The following is an 18,892-nucleotide window of genomic DNA, read 5'->3' on the forward strand; positions in this document are numbered from 1 at the left end:
GTTGGAGACTTCAGATTTTTGGACATCACATTGCCCATAGAAGAGTGTAGAGAAATTTGTTTGTTCAAATCCATATGAGTCCTTGCTGTTCTATTTGTGTTATAAAGTGTGGGGGCTTTTTACCACTCTGGATGTAGGTCTTAGGGTTATGCTTGTTATTCATAACCATCTTCATTCGTAAAAATGATATAACCTGCCAATGCTGTGCCGTATGTAAAATATGTGTGCTGTGGTTGAAATATGTGTGAACAGTGATTTAAGATTCTCCATGTGGGACAGCAGTATATATCGATCGTATCCTCAGACCACTGCTTTGGCATCTCTCAGGTATCCGGCCCATTTGAACAGGTGTCAAGACATCTCGAACCATGTGGTAGGTTTGCGATGCCATTTCAGACTGACATTTCCTTCAGACGGGGAGGGGGGTGAGAAACGGACGATTTCATCATCATCACTTCTGCGTCCCCCCTTCTCGCTCTGCCGTGAAAGTTTTGTCATCGTGTAACATCTCATTTTCTCCCGTCTTTCTCTTCTCTCTCATCCTTTAATCCAGGATTTATCAAATTCTGTGCTGTCAGCGGGAACCCCAAAGCCCCCAGTCTCATTACGCCTCATCGTTCCCACGAGTCAGTGCGGCTCCCTCATCGGCAAAGGTGGCTCCAAAATCAAAGACATCAGAGAGGTGGGTAGCTGGGTCACTATGGAACCCTCCCTGGTGTTTCCAAGAAGTGTTGTCATCCTTTCCATATTTGTTTTTTCTTAGATACTGTCCTCTTTTATGTCTGAATTAGGCACAGTTTCTTTTCTGCTGACTTCTCTCAAACTCTCACTTCATACAAATGTAGCTTTAGTTTTATTTCACAACTTCCTTCCAACTCTGGTTTCTCTATTGGATACTGGTCTCTGGTAATGCTTCCTCTTCCCCCCTGCCCCCTTACTTTTTGCTCATGTGAGCAAGACCATGGAGCTTTGGATTATTGCACCTAGATGGCCCACTAGGGACCTTGACATCAGGATTATACGTGAAAGAAATAATCACGGAGTTAGAAATTACTTATGTGTGCTGAAAGATTGCTTAAGATTGTGGTGGCTCACTTTCTAAGGCTGTCAAACTCTGCTGACCAAGCTGTGTTTTGATGTTTAAATGGATGAAAAAGAAAGAAAGAATAAAACACTCAAGCACATCACTTTTTTTTTAAATTACACTGTCATGACCAAGAAACATTCAGACAAGTATAACGCTACTATCATAAACTGTTATTAAATAGTTTATTCCAACACTTCTGTCTAAGTACCAATTCCATTCAAGTGCAATCTTCATAGCTTTAATTCACACAGTGTCAAAGATACTTGGTAGCATGTGGGATCATTCATCTCAGACTTTTGAACAGAAAACATTATTACATGATGCCTTTTATTGTGCAATGATGGCAATGCTAGACCTTTTTCTGAGAGCAAAATATTGCAGTGAAAGGAGCACCTTTGATTCCATGCTGGATGGACAAATTTCAAATCTTTCATTCTCTGTGTACAGTGTGAAATTGAGGTCTGCTCATTCTCAGTTCTTTTTCCAGAATAGAATTATTGTTATTATTGTAACTGTCTGATTTGTCAGTTTGCATGATTGTCCATATGTTAACAGGGTTGTACTTAAGAGTAGCTAGAATAGCGAATGAAATGGAGGGCAAATAAGCACATAGCTTTATCATTCAAGGAAGGAGAGATTGAGCGGGGCCAGTGAAAATAAGTATCACATGTCACAAAGTCATAGAATAATGGCAGGAGTATGTCAGATGTATAATGATTGAATGAAGCAGAGGTGTTTGACATAACTGTACATTTATCATGGTGGCCATGTAACTACTACCAGTGAGTGACTAACACCTCACGTATCATTACGGAACAGCAACTGCCTAGTTTGGCGACAGTACGAGGGCGGGCATTAGTGATTTAATCTGGGTCTCCTCACAGGGGCTATGATGCAGGATGGGTGCATATTTCTTCCATGACTGGATGGGGGTGCGTATTTCTTCCACGGTGGGATGGGTGCATATTTTTTTCCATGGTGGTAATTCGGGATGAGTCTTCCACTGAGCCTTAAATCATGTAGATTAGACAGGAGGGGATCATTTTGGCTCTCCCTGGTCTCGTACATCCTCCTCCTCTTCACCCGTGGTTTGATTGTCAGTGGTCTGGATTTCTGGGCGGGGTCGTAAGATGCTCACTGACTGTCTATCACCCAGGTTGCTACTACTGTAGCTACCAACCTGTCATCTACGTGTATGCTGACATGCTGTCACTTAACCCTTACTGTGTGCTGTTCCACTGATTGGTACGAGCGTGCTGAATATATGCCTATTTCCAGAAAGGAAATGAAAACCTATTGCATCCATCAGAATATGTGTCCTGGGTATTATTCATCGTATTTCCAGTGGAATGTTTACATATTGAATTGGAGCATACCTTACACAAACAGTCATGAGAGTCCGTGATGGCTGATTTATTTAATATAGAATGACAATTACGCAAAAATGCACCATTGTTTATGTAGATTCTCAGCTATATTTTATTCTAGAGAGAAAAATGAAGCTAGCTTAAAGGGGCCACAGATATTCAAAGGTTTTCAAATTTTCATTTGAGTTGCGAACCTGGTGATGATGTATGCTGTATAGCTGTAAATGGAGTGGTAGGCAGTTGTTAGATGCCAACATAAGACTTTATTATTTCATGAAACTCTTGAAAGATGTGTTAAAGGGTAAGCTACCCATTCATTTCCCATATAGAAATGTGGACCAGTGATGATGTAGTCTCAATGATTTTGGCACCCTCCACTTCTGCCCATCCTTCTTCTTCCGACTCCATGTCGTTCTCTCGCTCTCATCATATATTCCATTAGGTACAAATAATTAATGTGGATGTAGCCCAAAGGGTGTAGAGGCAATACTCAGTGGAACGGAGTGTCTGAAAAGGGACCCGTCCTTCGCTGTCCTGTGTGCGTAGCAAACTGAAACCCGTCTTGTCTCTTTCTTCTGTCTGAAATCTTTTCCACTTGTCACGGAGATGGTTTCCGCCCTCGTCAATTTCAGCAGCTTAAATATTCAACATCTTCTTCCGTTGCGAGTGACTCCACAAATTGTCACGGCAGAATGGAGACCGAGTGATTTACAAGGATGTGAACCTTTTTTTTCTAGTCACAAAAATACCTGAACAGAAAAGCTGGGCAGGTGAATAGATAAACATGCACATGACAAATTGATTGAAAGATTTAGGAGATAATTGAATGAACAGATATAGTTAATGAAAACGTAAGCATGGAAATTTAATGAGTTAAGAATCAGCAGTAAACTAAACTTTATGTAGGAAATTTATTTTTTCAAGCAGCTAAATCATTTGTGGTCAACTGAAGTTATGAAATCTACTTCTTCTTCTTTTTTAATCAGCATGGGTAAATGTTACAGGGTAAAGTACAAGGGAGATGGAGGCAAATGATATGTGTAAGAATTTTGCCAAAGCAAGAGAAGTTGTGTATGTCTTTAAATTCTGAGTGTATTATGTTTGTGTAAAAACAGCCTGGTTCGTACAGCATTCCAAGTGATATATATATTTTTTATCAGCAGCATTTTCATCTAACCTTGTCGGCTCAAGGATGGAAATTATTTTTTGTTTCTAAAGACAGTTTTGCCCACCGAAAATCTGCAGAATCATTCATTATTCATATCTCTTATGAATACACCATCAACAATTGATGTCTGTACATCTGCCAGGCTTTTCATAACAGTGAAAGCAATCATAGTTCCCACTTGTAACGTAGCTTAGAGCAGAAAGCTGTGTGAGGGGGTTTGTGTATACACAAGCGGTGCACGCCCATGCTGTCTTCTTTATTGAATAACTTATACCTTGTGTGGCAGTACTTTCTCAGCACCACATCAGGTGACAAAAGAAGATTAAGAATTCAGGGGCAGGATGGCACATCAACTGCCAGCTATCCAAAGCCCTCTTTAGATCCCTTGATCATAATGCAATATCTGTATTTTTAAAACCTATTTGATCATATATATATTGTGTTAAGGCAGAATGTTATTCAGTTATATGTACATTATTCTTGCAATAATGTCTTTGACCCCTCTGTGTACTTTGGATAACATTTGTCTTTTGAAAGTGCCTTGTAATGTATGCCCTCATATAGCAATATAATTGTTACAATAACATTAAAAAGACATACAAGAGAGTTGTCATGTTCCTCATAGGGAGTAAAAAATTTTGTTTTCCAGTAATTCATGATTTTTTTTTTTTTTTTGCTCAGACAAGAACTTTTGTTATTCACTTATCCTTAAACTTCTATACTCTTGACCAGCGGATGATGCTTGCAATGTTACACCGGCATTTCATCAAACCTCGTATTTGCTCTTATTTCATTTGTAAGTAGAGTACAGCGGCGCTGTCTTTCATGTAACGTTTGGCGAGGCGCGCCGCTCGGTGCAGGTTTTTGACCAAACAAATCTATTAGGGACATTCTTGCTCATCGCAGAAGGTGCTCACATTTTACCACATGTTCCCAAGAAGTATATCAAGATAACAAACTGACTGTTACAAATGAAGCAGGCATCGGGTGACAGTAATTGATGATATTTGAGCAACCTGTGTCTGAATTTATACTTTTTGAGAAAACAGAAAACAGTCTTGCTGTTGGGGGGAAATGGTATAGTGCCAGTGCGCTGATAACTCACAGACTTGACCTAACTCCACTTCTTCAATTTCAAGCAAGCACCGAAGCCTTGTGCTGTGTTAGAGGGATTAGGAAAGTGCACTCCCCAAACTAGTTTCATTTCAGCATCTACCAAAGACACCAGTAGCTCCAGAAATCGTGGCAAGCCCAGTTGCATTGGGTCGCAGATCTATCAATTGGGAACAGAACGACTCCAAATTGAATTAATCAGCCAACAGGAAATTTATTCTCGACTATAAATGAATTGAGGGAAGTGGCACTAAAGCAGAGATTTTGTCTCCGAGGTTTGTGGTGTAAAGGGGAAGATTGAAGACCGCCGAGAAGGCCAGGGATGAATCCAGCTAGGGTTTTCGTTGGAATAGCGAGCCAATCGTCCTACCTCTTTCGGTGATTGAGCGAGAATGCGCTGAAGTGCAGCTGTTTTAAGCAATCAAATTCCCAGAAAGCACAGGCAGGATGGCTGTAGCGTATGACGCAAAATTCAGAATCTCACGTCCATCAGCTTGTTTGCTCTGGTGATACATTCCCAGTCCAGGGTTCTTCTTAAAGAAGAAGGTGCACTGTAGAGAGTCCATACAAAATCTTTGTACGGACTGGGCAGTATCTTGAATGTACAAACCCTCAGATTTGTGTCATGTTTCATTTAGGAATTTAAAACTCTGAGATGATGGAGTACTTCCCAATTTCTAGGCAGTGAGTCACAAGTTAGTTAAGAATGTGGAAAGTATGTGCAGACTAACTACACACATCAGTTGCAATTATGAAGCATGTTATCACTAATTAAACTCTGCGGAAAAGACAACCCTGTAGAGTGTGTCCACAGCTGCTAATGTGATTGGTCAAAGTCGAGAGGTTTTCGCACAATGTACTGTATGCGTACAATCTAAGTAAAGTTGATTAAGCAGCATTTCCTAAAAATGGTGCATGTCTGATTGAAGAAATGAAAGGGCCTTTGCAATAAAACAAAACTTACTTGAAGCATGGCAGCCTCGTGTCCCCATTGCGTACTTTTTGGGGTAGAGACCGGAACTCATTTGCATGTTTTGAGAGGAGCTGCCGTCCCCCTTCAGAGCAATTGCAGTGATTGACGAAAATCCAAGAGCGGGGTCGGCAAGTTTGCGCAGCAAAGTAAGGAAAACAAAGAGGGAGCTCTGCGCCAAGGATTTGGTGCCCTGGATCACCTTCTCATCACGGAGATTGCAACTCTGGAGGGGGGGGGGGGGGGGGGGGGGAGGTTGCAGAGTACCGTAATGCCGATTGTCATCAGCGAGTAATTTACCTTTCAGAGATCTCAAAGCTACGGTCTACATGTATCCACTGCCGCAGTAATCTGTCAGTGTCTTCTGAAATTGGTAGTGATTTTCTCCCAGATTAATGGTGTATCACTGAAATGAGAGAGAGAGGGAAAAAATACCGGCATTCGCTTTATCTGTTGCAGAAAATTGCAGAGTGAAAATGCTCAGATGTTAGACCATGCTACTGTGCTGTTTACCTGGTATGCTTGAGGCTATCTGTCATTAATTCAGAATTGGTAATGAAAAAAAAAATCAATGTGCATGTATGAACTAGGAATATTAGTGAATTGCTTTCTAATGCAACTGTGACACAAGCTTGAATTGAAGGGGTATTATGTTTTATTCCTAAGCAATGGGAAGATATAATGAAACTCCTGAAAGGCTTTAATACTTTATTATCTTGAGGCAATTATATCAATTTAACCTGAATAGATTAAAAACTCAAAAGATTATTAAATCAAAAGTGACCCAAATCTCTGATATCACTTTCTTTAAGAGTGCCACATCTAGTGACAGGAAACAAATTTGTGACCTTTAAAGTTTTGATTGAAAGTTGATATTTATACATCTGTCAGTGAAACTTTCGGGTACAACTGGAGTTTGCGTTGTAAGTGTATACATCGAGAAGAGATGCATATTCCACATACCAGAGCAAGGGAGTGGTGTGGGCGACACATCAAGTACCATCTCACAGCCGAGGAAGCTTGAAACAAAATGCAGAATGCAAACGGTGCGTAATGAAAGAAAACAAAAGAGAGAACTACTCTCATAAGACGGGGAGAATGGGATGCTGCTCACCTAGGCCACATCCAGGGCACACATTCATGTTTGAATGTGATCTGGAGCCTGACGGCATCTGTGTCATGTTTATTTTTCCTTCCCCGTCCACACAGACGACGAGCGCATCCATCACTGTGGCAAGCGAGATGCTACCGAGCTCGACGGAGAGAGCAGTCACTATCTCAGGAACACCCGAAGCAATAACCAAAGCTATCTACCAAGTCTGCTGTGTCATGCTTGAGGTAGGGTATAACCTGTAACCTTTAGAGACAACCTTTTTTTCTGGGGCACAAGCTCAGTGGAACAAGTTGCTCCATTCCACATTCTTGGGTATGTGTGTAGGAATACAAAAGCAACTTTGCCTAAAGGGAAAGTGAGAAGTAGTAACTCTCACCCTTCTTTGATTCCAAATCGAATATTTGCCTCCAGCATGTACACATGACAGGTTATGAGGGCGCCGTCAACAAAGGGTTGATGATATTCCACACATCACAACTTCCTGTCTTCTTGAACCAGCAAGCCATTGAAGTTAGCATCAGTTTAAACTCCTATGTCATTCTGTCCGGTCTAAAAACTTTCCCAAACTTGATACAAGCTTTCTGTAACAGACTGAGAGATAGGCGACATGCTCTCTTCCCAATTTGATTGTGTTTGGCGTAGCTGTGTGGAGGCGATCAACCAGATAACTTTGAGAAGATACAAGACCACAAGTGGGAATGTATGAGATGCTTAGAAAGCAAGACAGAAATATAACAAGCCGGATAGACAGATAAATGTTTGTACAAATGAATGTCTCGCCATTCTGCTTTAGTATAGATTCTGCACCCTGTTCATGTAACTGCCTTCAGCCCATAAGCAAATAGTCTATCTATCTATTCACTCAGCAATCCTGTCATATTTCCATCCATGTGTCTACTTACATGTAGATAGTTCGCCATAATTTCATTTTAAAGTTTCTGTCTATGTTTCTCACCTTTAGTCACCTCCGAAGGGGGCCACCATTCCGTACCGTCCAAAGCCCGCGTCAGCGCCAATCATATTCGCAGGTGGCTCAGTGAGTATCCAGCATCCGTGCGTGACATTGCACATTTCCTTCATTTCCTACCCATCTATGGCTCAAGCTTATTTCGGGGCAAAGTTTGTAACAAATAAGTTTACAGGAAAGGTTTAAAGTGAGGTAGATTTGCCACAAAAACTACCCCCCAGGTTAGATGAGAAGAAATAAAGTGAAGTTGAGTCAAACTACCCCAAGTTCAAATAAATGGAGATGTACAAGGCAGTTTGTGAGAAACAACAATGCCTCAAAATTGAGAGTGAATAAACTGCTGAATTTTATTTTGTGGCAGTTGCAACTAGGATTCAAACTCTTGTTAGTTTGTTCTTTTTTGTGACAACAAATATTCCTAAAGAAGGTATTATAGTGTGACAGCAGTCTTGGTGGGAGCTTCATTGGTATGATCAGAGAGCCATAGCAGTTCTCCTGGTAACAACATTTATATAGATTTAGAAGCAATTGAAAAGATATTCTCTCTCATCGCTGTGACGTGGTCAGCTTATCCGAGAAGAGTTATTGCGATTGCCATCTGCAACCTGTGCTAAACTTTCAATGTAGTTATTGTTATGGGGGGGGGGGGGAGAGATTTTCAGCAAGAAATCCTGGGGGAGATTTGTCTTAAAGTGAGGGGACACAGTGTTTTGCTTTCTCTATCCTTAACAGTTTGCCACTGAGCAGTGTGATCTTCTAAAGATTGACTCTTGGCAGTGAAAATGTCAATTTAGAGTTATCACTCTTTGTCAGAATACCTGTATTTCCAAGAAACTGAAATTTCATCAAAAAGGTTAGAGAAGCTTACAGAATGTCTTGTCCATTACATTTTTTTAAATTGTTTTTGCTGTTGTACAAAGATTAGAATCTGTTTTCTCAGTGAGGAATCAACCTTTGTTGTTTTTGTTCATGTGTGTGCATCAGCAGCAGCAGCCATACGCCGTACATGGAAACTATGCTCTTGCCCAACCAGATGTGAGTATCCCTTTGCCCCCACCCCTACCAAGGCCCTCTTCTCTATCAGCACATTAAGCCATCTCAAATATTCTCCCTTCGATGAAATCCTGTCATTTGCATATATGCATTATCAAGGGACTGATGTTGGGGTGGGAGGGGGGAGGGGAGGGGAGGGGGAGAGGGAAAGGGTTGGATAGTTATGAGGAGCTGGCTTTCCTGATCGTAGAGCGACGGCAGAGTGTGGAAATCAGTCTGGGTCGGGCAAGGTTTGTCGGATGGACAGAGTCTTATCCATTTGGCATCATCACAAAATCCATTATTTCAAGTGCATGATGATTGTCTTGATAAGGGCTTGCAATGGATTTGATTTGAGGCTAATGTCAGGACAGCAATGTGAGCTGGGATATCAACCTATGATTCCTTCTTGAATTCTCAAAACGAGTAGAGGCCAGTGAGTCAAGATTGCATGTATCTGCTCCCAAAATTTACTGAGGCAGTTTTCTTGCCCTGAAAAATGTAAGCTGAATGCTGTAGGATATTTTCAGATAAATTGTGAAATGTGAAAAGGAGGTAAAATTTCAAATATTGCCAACGAACCGAACATAGATTATGGAAGATGAAACACAGCTGTACTGTGTACAGCGACTTTTTATACACACAAAGCGATCACAATGACCCGCACAAATACCCACACAAATATCAAATAATAATGTTAACAAAGGCATATCAGTGAAATGGAGCAAGCCTGACTACATTATAGAAAAATCAATATTTTCCTCTTTGATTCTTCCAAGTTTTCAATTTTTGTACAATACTGATCAAGAAAATCCATATACAGGGGCGCTTCTATTTTCTGAACTGATTGTCATACAGCTTAGTGCAAAACTACAGTTAGCAGTCATATCCTCAGTGTAACAAGCAAGTCATGTGGCACTCTTAAAAAGCTTCAGTTGTGTGTAAGTACACACTTATTTCACCCTACTCCAGTGATAACCTTACAACATTTCTCTTGATTTGATCCCTTATGAACACATTCTTTTGGGTCAAACTGACCATCTTAAAATTTCTGCTTCCATCTCACTGAACTTCACGCTCTGCCCAGTACTTCGAGTAGAGGAAAACATATCACATCAGAATTACCACTCATTTGCAGATAAAACTGATGAAAAAGTTTATTCATCGTGGATTACAAAATTTCTATCCTTTAACTCCTTGACACTATTGCTAGAACCATTTATCATTCTCCCAAGCATGTCCTAGACACTGCCAACCAAGGCCAGTAAACACTGAGGATTAGGAATGAGAAGAAGGTTTACATCTGTTTGAAATCAGAAGAATCACAATGGAACACCTGTGCCATTGTGGGATTGAACGAGGGGTACAGCACTTGCCAGTTTACTGCCTGAGAAAGAGCCTAGCCTATAATTCATCCACCCATCTTTGATGATAATTACCCTCATTGTGAGAGGAGCATCAGTGCTATTGGCATTTTGCTGGCAGCATGAACGGGATGGACTGGTGTCGCAAAACCCCATGAATTGACCCCTTCAAACACTCCATCATGACATCATTGCCTGTTTCCGATGACTAAGAGGAGAGAAGAATGTGCCCCCCTCATGGGAATCCATGGCCCCCCACCCCGCCCCACATTGAGGTCAAAGCTCCCCCTAGTTACACTCCACCATGCACCCCTTTGGTTCATCCAGGCTCCTCATGTCTTGAGATGGAGAGAAAAAGAGGGACGATGAATTTATTCCGGAAGCAAGATCTGAGATGGGATGTTTTGCCATAAATACCCTTGATTGCGTTAAAATTGGAGTCGGGCAGGGTGACCTATTTTGACACTTTATCAAGTTAGGAAAAAAGGCAAAGGAGGCTACAGATTGGTGTAGAGGGATAGACTGCACAAAAATAGTGTGATTGAGACAAAGAGAGAAAATTACAGAGAGGATTAAGTCATTGACAGAAGGAGAAAGAGAAAGGGGAAGATAGATAGATGTTTAATATGCATATATTGTAGTATTAAAGGGATAGAATGGAAGGATAAGGAAGCATTACCAAAGAAAATGGATTTGTACACATTGATTTTCTCCTTCAAGAGTAAAAAGCTTGTACTTTCTTTATCATTAGAGAATGGTTCCTTCTCTCATACACTTGCTCACAACAGTTGTATTGACTATGTCTCTTCTGAAAACATTGCATGAGTAATGAAATACCCACGTAGTGCAACAATCCAACATTAACTCATTTCCGTGAGCTCAGGATGCCTATGATGATACTGCAATGAGAAATCAAAAGGTTTTGGTTGTGTGTGTGTCCCCTCTCTTCACCCGGTGATCTTGGTTTTCTCTTGTGGTCTACTTTCAGTTAACCAAGCTTCACCACCAACTTGCCCTCCACCACCAGCAAACCCCGTACGCAATCCCTGGACAGTCCCCATTCTCTCCTGCAGGTATGTCGCTCCTTTCATCTCCACCTTTCTGCCTCTCAGATCTCTCTTTCTCTGTCTCTTCCTCCACCTCTTCTCTATCTCTATCTCTCTCCTCTATCTCTCCTTCTATCTATCTCTTTGTCCACCTTGTCCTCTTCCATCCACCAATGTTGTCTGTTCAGTCAGTCTCATTTTTAGTGTGTTAATTCCTTTTTTTTGATATCTGTCACATCATCAATTGAGAAGCAGAAAGGTGTATGTTAACGATAGAGGACATGGAGACCCCTCTCCTTTCCCACTGTCAGCTGATAAGATGTCTACCCCCTCCCCCCCCCCCCCCATCCTAGTCCCATCCATAGACACAGCTGTAGGGTCTTTCAAAAACCAGTTCATTGTTCCCATCATAAAAAAGCAACCACTCTCTCAGCTCCAATTGTATTTAAAAAAAAAATGTAGTATACCCCAACCTTCCCCCTTCCTTAAGGTCCCTCTACCCTCAATCTCCCTGGACTAAAAATTTGTCTTCTGGTCAACTTCTATATCATCAGTATCACATCACTGCACTTGTCTTGTCAAACAGCCATCTATATGTTTCTTGCACTATTTCATACCACTTTTTTCAGTATAAATAATTTGTTTTTGCTGTTACCCGAGAAACTTGTCTGCCTCTTTGAAGTGATGTTTATAAGAGGAAGAAATCTGTTCTTGCCCCCCCCCCCCCCTCCCGGTCCAATTTGTGTCTATTTCATACATCAAAGACTTAATCTAATATGATCTAAAGTGTGAAGTTGGGTTTCTTTGCCTGTGGTATATAATGTATGCCCGCATCATGCATTGTTGCCAATGGTTTATATGATAGTCATTCTCTTGTGGTTGTGTATTTGTTTTGTGTCTGTAGAGTCATGATTGTCAGTGTTTGTGTGTGTCTGTCTTTCTGTCTTTCTGATTGACTCTTGGTATAATTTCTCTTTCTTTCCCTCTCTGTTTTATCTCAGTTTTCACGTGTATGTTTATGTTTCTTTCCTATTTCCGAATCTGTCGGATTTTACTTCCCATATATTTATTTAAAAATGTATTCTGTAACTGCAGTTAGGCCAATTACTGACATAACCTGAATTGTTGATAATCAACGTAAGGATTTCATTACACATTTTTCAAATGTTTTGTTCTATGTCCATGGCATGATGAAGCAGTGGATTGTTTGTTAAATCTAACTTCATTCAAAGGATTGTTGCGTATACATTCAAAAATGTGAGTGTATACATGAATGAACTAGGAGCTTCTCCTTTTTACCTCTTTATCGGTACTTCTGTTCGACTTTGTGACATGGCATGATATAAAGGTAGCAAAGGAGTAACCTGCTGTCATGCAACACAATTACTATGAGTTTTGGCAGCAAACTTTGACAGTGCCTATCCTAGCAACCAACTTAAAGTCGGACATTTCTTATTAACTTGCAGCTACATTGCCTTCTCTTTGCTGTGAGATGATAAATATTTTTGTCAGATGCTTTTACATCCAAAAAAGACAGCCAAAAGACAATATTTTCATATAAATGAGGTTAGCCTGAAGCGCGAGAGAGAAAAACGAATTAAGATTTTTCACGTGTTCAGGATTTGCTGCTGAAGAAGCACTGTTGTAGTTGTAGTTGACTGATTAGGTTCCTTTTCAATGTCAGGATTTGGCGTATTAAATCTGTTTGCTGACTCTGCACTGTCTTTATCTCTACCCCCCTCTCTCTCTCCCTTCCGGTCATCCATCAGCGCTGACACAGTTTCAGGCACAGACGCCCCCAGTCGCTGGACAGGCCACCACGCAAGAAATCACCATTCCAAACCACGTAAGAATACAGAGTGCCTTCGTACTCTGATTTGTTTCTTCACTTTAGAGAAGTGAGCAGAATCATGGCAAACTCAATGAACTGGAAACATAGGGAAACATGGGTGGCTGAATTGAACTGATCTCTATTCGCTGCCCACCAAGGTACATGCAAAAACCACAAATAGCACCCATCAGCCATGTGTCAACGAATATGTGAAGCAAAGCGTACTCTCATCAGTAACAGTCAACTCCAGTTGAGATTCGATAATAATAATAATAATAATAATAATAATAATAATAATAATAATAATAATAATAATAATAATAATAATAATAATAATAATAATAATAATAATAATAATAATAATAATAATAACAATAACAATATTAAAAAAATAATAGAAATAATGATAATAATAATAATATGATAATAATGATAATAATAATAACAATAATAATAATAATAATAATAATAGTAATAATAACAATAATAATGATAATAATAATAATAATAATAATAATTATGATAATAATGATAATAATAATAATAATATAATTACAAAGAGGTCAGTTATAAAGCTGTACACAAGTTGTTACAGGGATTCTTGAATATATCTGAGTTGGGCCAGCCTTCCCACCCCATAGTATCCCCACACTGCTGGGTCTTAAATACCTGTAGCTCCTGGTTTTAATGACACATAAATGGAAACTAGACGGAGAGATTGTCACTGCATGGCCTATGATACATGGGGGGTATGTAGATTACTGTGAATCAAGAAGTTTTCGTAAGTCGGAGCCGACGGCCTTTTTCGCAGCATGAAATATTTGTGAATTGCCACTGGCATTCAATGCATAAAGTGTAGACAAAAACTTTCCCATGCATTTTAGTTTTGCGAATCTTGGCTCTTTCGAAATTTGCGAAATTAGAATGCGCGCGAACATTTCTGGTTTTACAGTGTGTGTACCAACAGATGTAGTTTGACCACACCCTTCTGTCTTTGCTATAAAGGCGGAGGTGGGGAAAATACCAGTTACTAGTATGGGAATACTGCCAAGTAGTACATCTCATTTCACAGTGTCTGGAGGATATGTTTGACATAGTGTAGCAAATTAGTGTTCAAAAACACACATTAACATCTATATATTGGAGAAAAAGCAAGATTTAAGGGATATCATAAATTACCTAGGGTGCAATGTTACTTGAGATCCACAAAGCATTGAATAAACGAACTATTGATAGTTGAATATAATCTCATTTTTCTCACTGGTAGAAATTTCACATTTCTTTTTACCTATGAAATTGATTTTCAGAGATGGTCGATAGAGGAAGAATATTTTGACTTTTAGGTGTAATAATGGAGTTGGGAAGAATATGACTACACCTCCCTGGTCGTAACACTTTTATAGCTGCATTGACATATGTCTCTTTCTGTTTTCTTTGCAGCTGATTGGATGTGTGATTGGAAGGGGAGGAACCAAGATCCAAGAAATTAGGTAAGTGACAAGCAGAAAGTGATGGTTTTGGTGTCCAAAATGGTGAGGACAAAACCTTGACCGAAAATTAACAAATTTAACAAGAACATACTTTAGATTATACTAAAATCAAATAAAGTTGGAAAGTTTTGGTAAGTTATTGTGTGTCTACAAATGTTCATTGAAATTTAGAAATGTAGCACAACTTTCTCATGTATATCTTTGTCAAAGATCTTTTCAAAAAAGGCGGAAGCACAATGACTTTTATGATATTGCTGCATTCAAATGACATGTTAAAGAAAAAAATCTAGTGTGACAGTTTTCAGGAAAAACAAGTTTTCTATAGACAGTGAACCATAGTATTGACAGAAGCTGCCTTCTTTATGAGCTACTTAACCCTATTCTAACTGGGCTATTTGAGACTAAGTTTTTACTGGGGGGGTCAATTTGACCCCCCCTTCAGATCTCGGCCGCCGATCACGTGATCGCCGCAAAATTTTGCCTGAACATAGAGCCGGATGTCAACTACAAGATTACATGGTCATACAAAAGAAACATTTTGATTTTCTATTTTTAGTAAATTAATTATGCAAATTTACGCATGAAATCATATTTTCACCTATAACTCCATTAAAAAGACTGAATGATTGCTAAATTTTTGTGTAAGAGTTCCTCAAGACACATTGAACAATTTTCTTGTAAAAAAAAGAACAATCAAAATCAGTTTCTTTTGTTTTTTATTGTTTTGTTAATTTCTTATGTATTTCATTGTTGTTTGGACCTTTTGTTTTTGTATTGTTTTTTGGCCAAAATTTGTTGCAGGCACTATTTCAAGCTTATCTACATTAAAATTGATTAATTTCAATGGTGAAAAGTTGAAATAATCTAATTTATATCAATTTAACCAAAAAACACAATTTGCATTGGATTTGCACATGATATCATGAATTTGAGCCATTTTCGGGTTGACATGCATAAGAAAACATTACGTAACTTCAGAACGGTGTACCCAGACATCACAAATTTGGTCTCAAAATATGCGGGAGACTTCAAAGAAAAAAGTCATGAAACGACGCGGCAAAATCTTTGCGCGTTGCGGAATTGCGGCGCGAAATGTCGAGGGGGGGTCAAATTGACACCCCCCCAGTTAGAATAGGGTTAAAGTATGTCTGCCATAGTCATTCATTACTATTCATTACTATTCAGTAACGTCCATTTTTGCCTTGCTTTCCCCCCTTCCCTAATTCCTCAGACAAATGTCCGGTGCCAACATCAAGATTGCAAACTCGCAGGAGGGCAGCACGGACCGGTCAGTGACCATCACAGGCACGCCGGAGTCAGTGGCGGTGGCCCAGTGTCTCATCAACACGAGGTGAGTCAAGCTCTGTGCCCCTCCCAGGGATGATGGAGGGAGAATGGGTCCTGATGGGGTGAGATGCGGCCAGGATCGAGGCAGGCAGAGAGTGGGGAATGGGGAGAATATTTGGGATCTCCATGTTTGGGGGATGGATGGAATCAGAGACATTTGTCAGCAAAAGAGAGGAAGAACACAAACAATTAACAAAGTAATACAAACAAATCAAGATGACAGTATTTTCGATAACTGCATTTCCTGATTTGATTTGAAGGTAAAGAAGATTTGGCACACTGAATTTAAAGGAGACTCTTTATCACTGATGTTCAGCAGCACAGACAACTGTAACAGAATGCCATTTTTGTTCTTACCAGTTGACATATATTTTGAAATGGCTGTGTCAACAAATTGCTGGAAAACAAACCTGAAGTAAGTAATTGCACAGATGCAAATTGAATGCTTTGAGCACAAAGCATGATATGAGACACAGCAGTGAAAATTTCCATGATATTTCTTGTCATGTTGGATCATATGAAAACGTGTTTGGTATAGAGTGGATAAAATTGGTCTGTGAATGGTCCAAGTGTCGCACATTGGGCTCTTGATAACAATCTGAGCACATGGACTCTATGACCACTCCTTCCCTCACTTGGTAACAAGTATAGAGATTCCTCATCACCCTGCCATCACTCACTCTCCTAGTGTTTCTTTATCTGGCGCGCATCTCACTGTCTCTTCATGTTTCCATGGAGATGTTAGTTCTAGCTTGCATCTCTTTATCTTTCATTGTTTCCATGGAAACCATCCTCTGTCCTGATGTTGCTGGTAATTATGTCATATGCATCTTCTTCGCGTTCTGTGTTTTCTGTACTTCTAGCCTTATACGTACTGGTAGTTGAACAAGTGCTTACTGTTCTCTGGTATAAGTAGAGTGTACCTCACTTGAATGACTGAAATGACTTCTGAAACTCAACTGGAAAACTGTGGCTCGTGGTACGGTATGACTCGACCCAAAGAATGAGATCTTCATCGAAGAAGAATCTCTCAAGATGAGGAGGACTTCCGATCTCTCCTCTTGTTCGACATGCCTGAGCAATGTGTTTCCAGTTAGGGTTCAGCAGACATATAGCATTCAGATCAGCCAAGTAAACCATGTCAGATGTGGTCCCTGGAGTGGTGGAAAGCCCTATCCAAATCCTTGCTTAAATCTCTCACATGTTCCATACCTCCCACATTCTTTGTCATACCTCTCGGATCCTCCCTTTCTCTCTCGATATATTCACATTGTCATTGTCGGTGCCCACACTCTCTTTTTCTGCCGGTAGTCTCAAGTATTTTTGTCAGAGATAGAGCATCTCTGCCTATATCTCCACAATGTGTTCCTCTCACAGATTTTCTCCATTCCCAAATGCTAATCCCACACTTCCCAGCACAAAAAACAATGTTTCATAAGTTTGGTTTCCGTCAGTCCCACTGTACTCCCCCTTACTCCCACGCCCCTCCGGATGCCCCCTAGCCTCCTCCTGATCTCCCCCTCATCTTGTTATGTTTTTTTCCCATGCCTTGCTCACAGCCTCGAGCTAGCTAAGGGGCTGACCTTCGACCCATCGACCTTTGCTACCAGTGTGACCTCATCCTCGTCCTCCAAAACGTCTCCGTCTGTCGTATCCTCACCTTTGACCTCCGCCACCCTGTCCGCTAACCCCCTCACCCTCCTTCCTTCCACCACCATCAACAACAACGGCACGGCTGGGATGGCTGTGGCCGTCACATCTGCGCCCACCCAGCTGACCGTTCCACTGACCAGTCTCCTCAAGTCAGTACCCATCATAAACTTGGACACTGCCGGCTCACTTGCCAAATCGACGTACGCTACCAAGATCCGAGCTGGGACAACCCCTTCCAAGAAATTCACGCCATACTAAATCCATGTTAACAGGCGTGACAGCGACATAAGTATGCCATTTTAAATCCTGTACATTAAGGTAGTCGGTAAGCATTATAACCTGTACATACAGCCACTTGCTGACAAGAGTGTGACATGCTAAGATTATATGCCATTAACAGTATTCGTGCTTTTATGTGGTCATGCCTGATAGCTATCAGGATTGTTTTCTATTTCAGGCAAATGCAGATATTTTTTTTTCCATTTTTATTCTCCTTTTTTTTGTGGGGGGGGGGGGGGGGAAGGAACATCATAGCTGTGAAGATTCATTGAGGTGGATTAAACAGAGATAAAATCTGTCACTGATGCACACAAGCCCTATCACAAATTAGCCATGATGTCAGAAGTGTAGAGGAGGTTTGGGGAGGGGGAAAGTTTTACAAGGTGCTCTCTCTCATTAAATAATGCCTGTCTCTGTCGATGCAGGATATTAAGTTTAGCTATAGAGGGCAGTATATATAGCATTTACTGGTAGGAACTTTGGAGCATCACCAGTATGTTTTGATACGTCGATATCACTCTATCAAAAACTGCTCTCAGATATCTGCAAAATGGGTAAAAGAGTACAATTGTAACTCTCTTCTTCTGAGGCTGTAATTCATACCTCTCTGTCAAATGCACATGGGCGTTGTACACATTTCAAATCATAATTCTCTAATGGATGAGAATATGATTTCCGTACTGTTAAAAGTGGCAGTGAAGCATTTGTTCTGTTATTTATAAATGTATCATAATTAGACTCATTTATTCTCTTGCTTTTGCTGCATCACTGGGTGTCAAAAACACGAGCCTCTAGTGAGAGGCGAGTCTGAGGAGATACAACCATAGATATTTGCCTCCTTCATGTTGATGTGTTTGTGGTGTATTCCTTAAAGTTGGTGTGGTATTCTCTGCAGGAGGTGACCATGGTTATGTAATCAAAACGACGATTACTTTGTTGTACACTGAGCTTCTTATTTGTGGGGGCGCAAACACCTCCATTCAAAGCTACCAATTCTCTTTCCATGTGTCATGTCATTCTGTCATTTATTTACTGTGTACAAACAGAGATTTTCTTTTCTTACA

General features: G+C 40.3%; 1 protein-coding gene across 1 annotated transcript in view; it reads left to right on the forward strand.

Moving 5' to 3' along the window:
- LOC139744402 (poly(rC)-binding protein 3-like) overlaps positions 1 to 18,000 on the forward strand; it is a 57,923-nt gene extending 39,923 nt beyond the window's left edge. Inside the window, exons 5-13 of the mRNA XM_071654843.1 lie at positions 554 to 682; positions 6,915 to 7,043; positions 7,781 to 7,876; positions 8,771 to 8,821; positions 11,171 to 11,255; positions 12,998 to 13,074; positions 14,500 to 14,549; positions 15,781 to 15,900; positions 17,456 to 18,000. Coding sequence (XP_071510944.1) covers positions 554 to 682; positions 6,915 to 7,043; positions 7,781 to 7,876; positions 8,771 to 8,821; positions 11,171 to 11,255; positions 12,998 to 13,074; positions 14,500 to 14,549; positions 15,781 to 15,900; positions 17,456 to 17,807 — 1,089 coding nt within the window. The 3' untranslated portion in view covers positions 17,808 to 18,000. The remainder of the gene's footprint in view (positions 1 to 553; positions 683 to 6,914; positions 7,044 to 7,780; positions 7,877 to 8,770; positions 8,822 to 11,170; positions 11,256 to 12,997; positions 13,075 to 14,499; positions 14,550 to 15,780; positions 15,901 to 17,455) is intronic.
- The last annotated feature ends 892 nt before the right edge of the window (positions 18,001 to 18,892 follow it).

Source organism: Diadema antillarum, unplaced genomic scaffold, assembly GCF_040938485.1.
Source record: "Diadema antillarum isolate AM-2024a unplaced genomic scaffold, OU_Dant_1.0 seq00001166_RagTag, whole genome shotgun sequence".
In the NCBI taxonomy this organism is placed as follows: Eukaryota; Metazoa; Echinodermata; class Echinoidea; order Diadematoida; family Diadematidae; genus Diadema; species Diadema antillarum.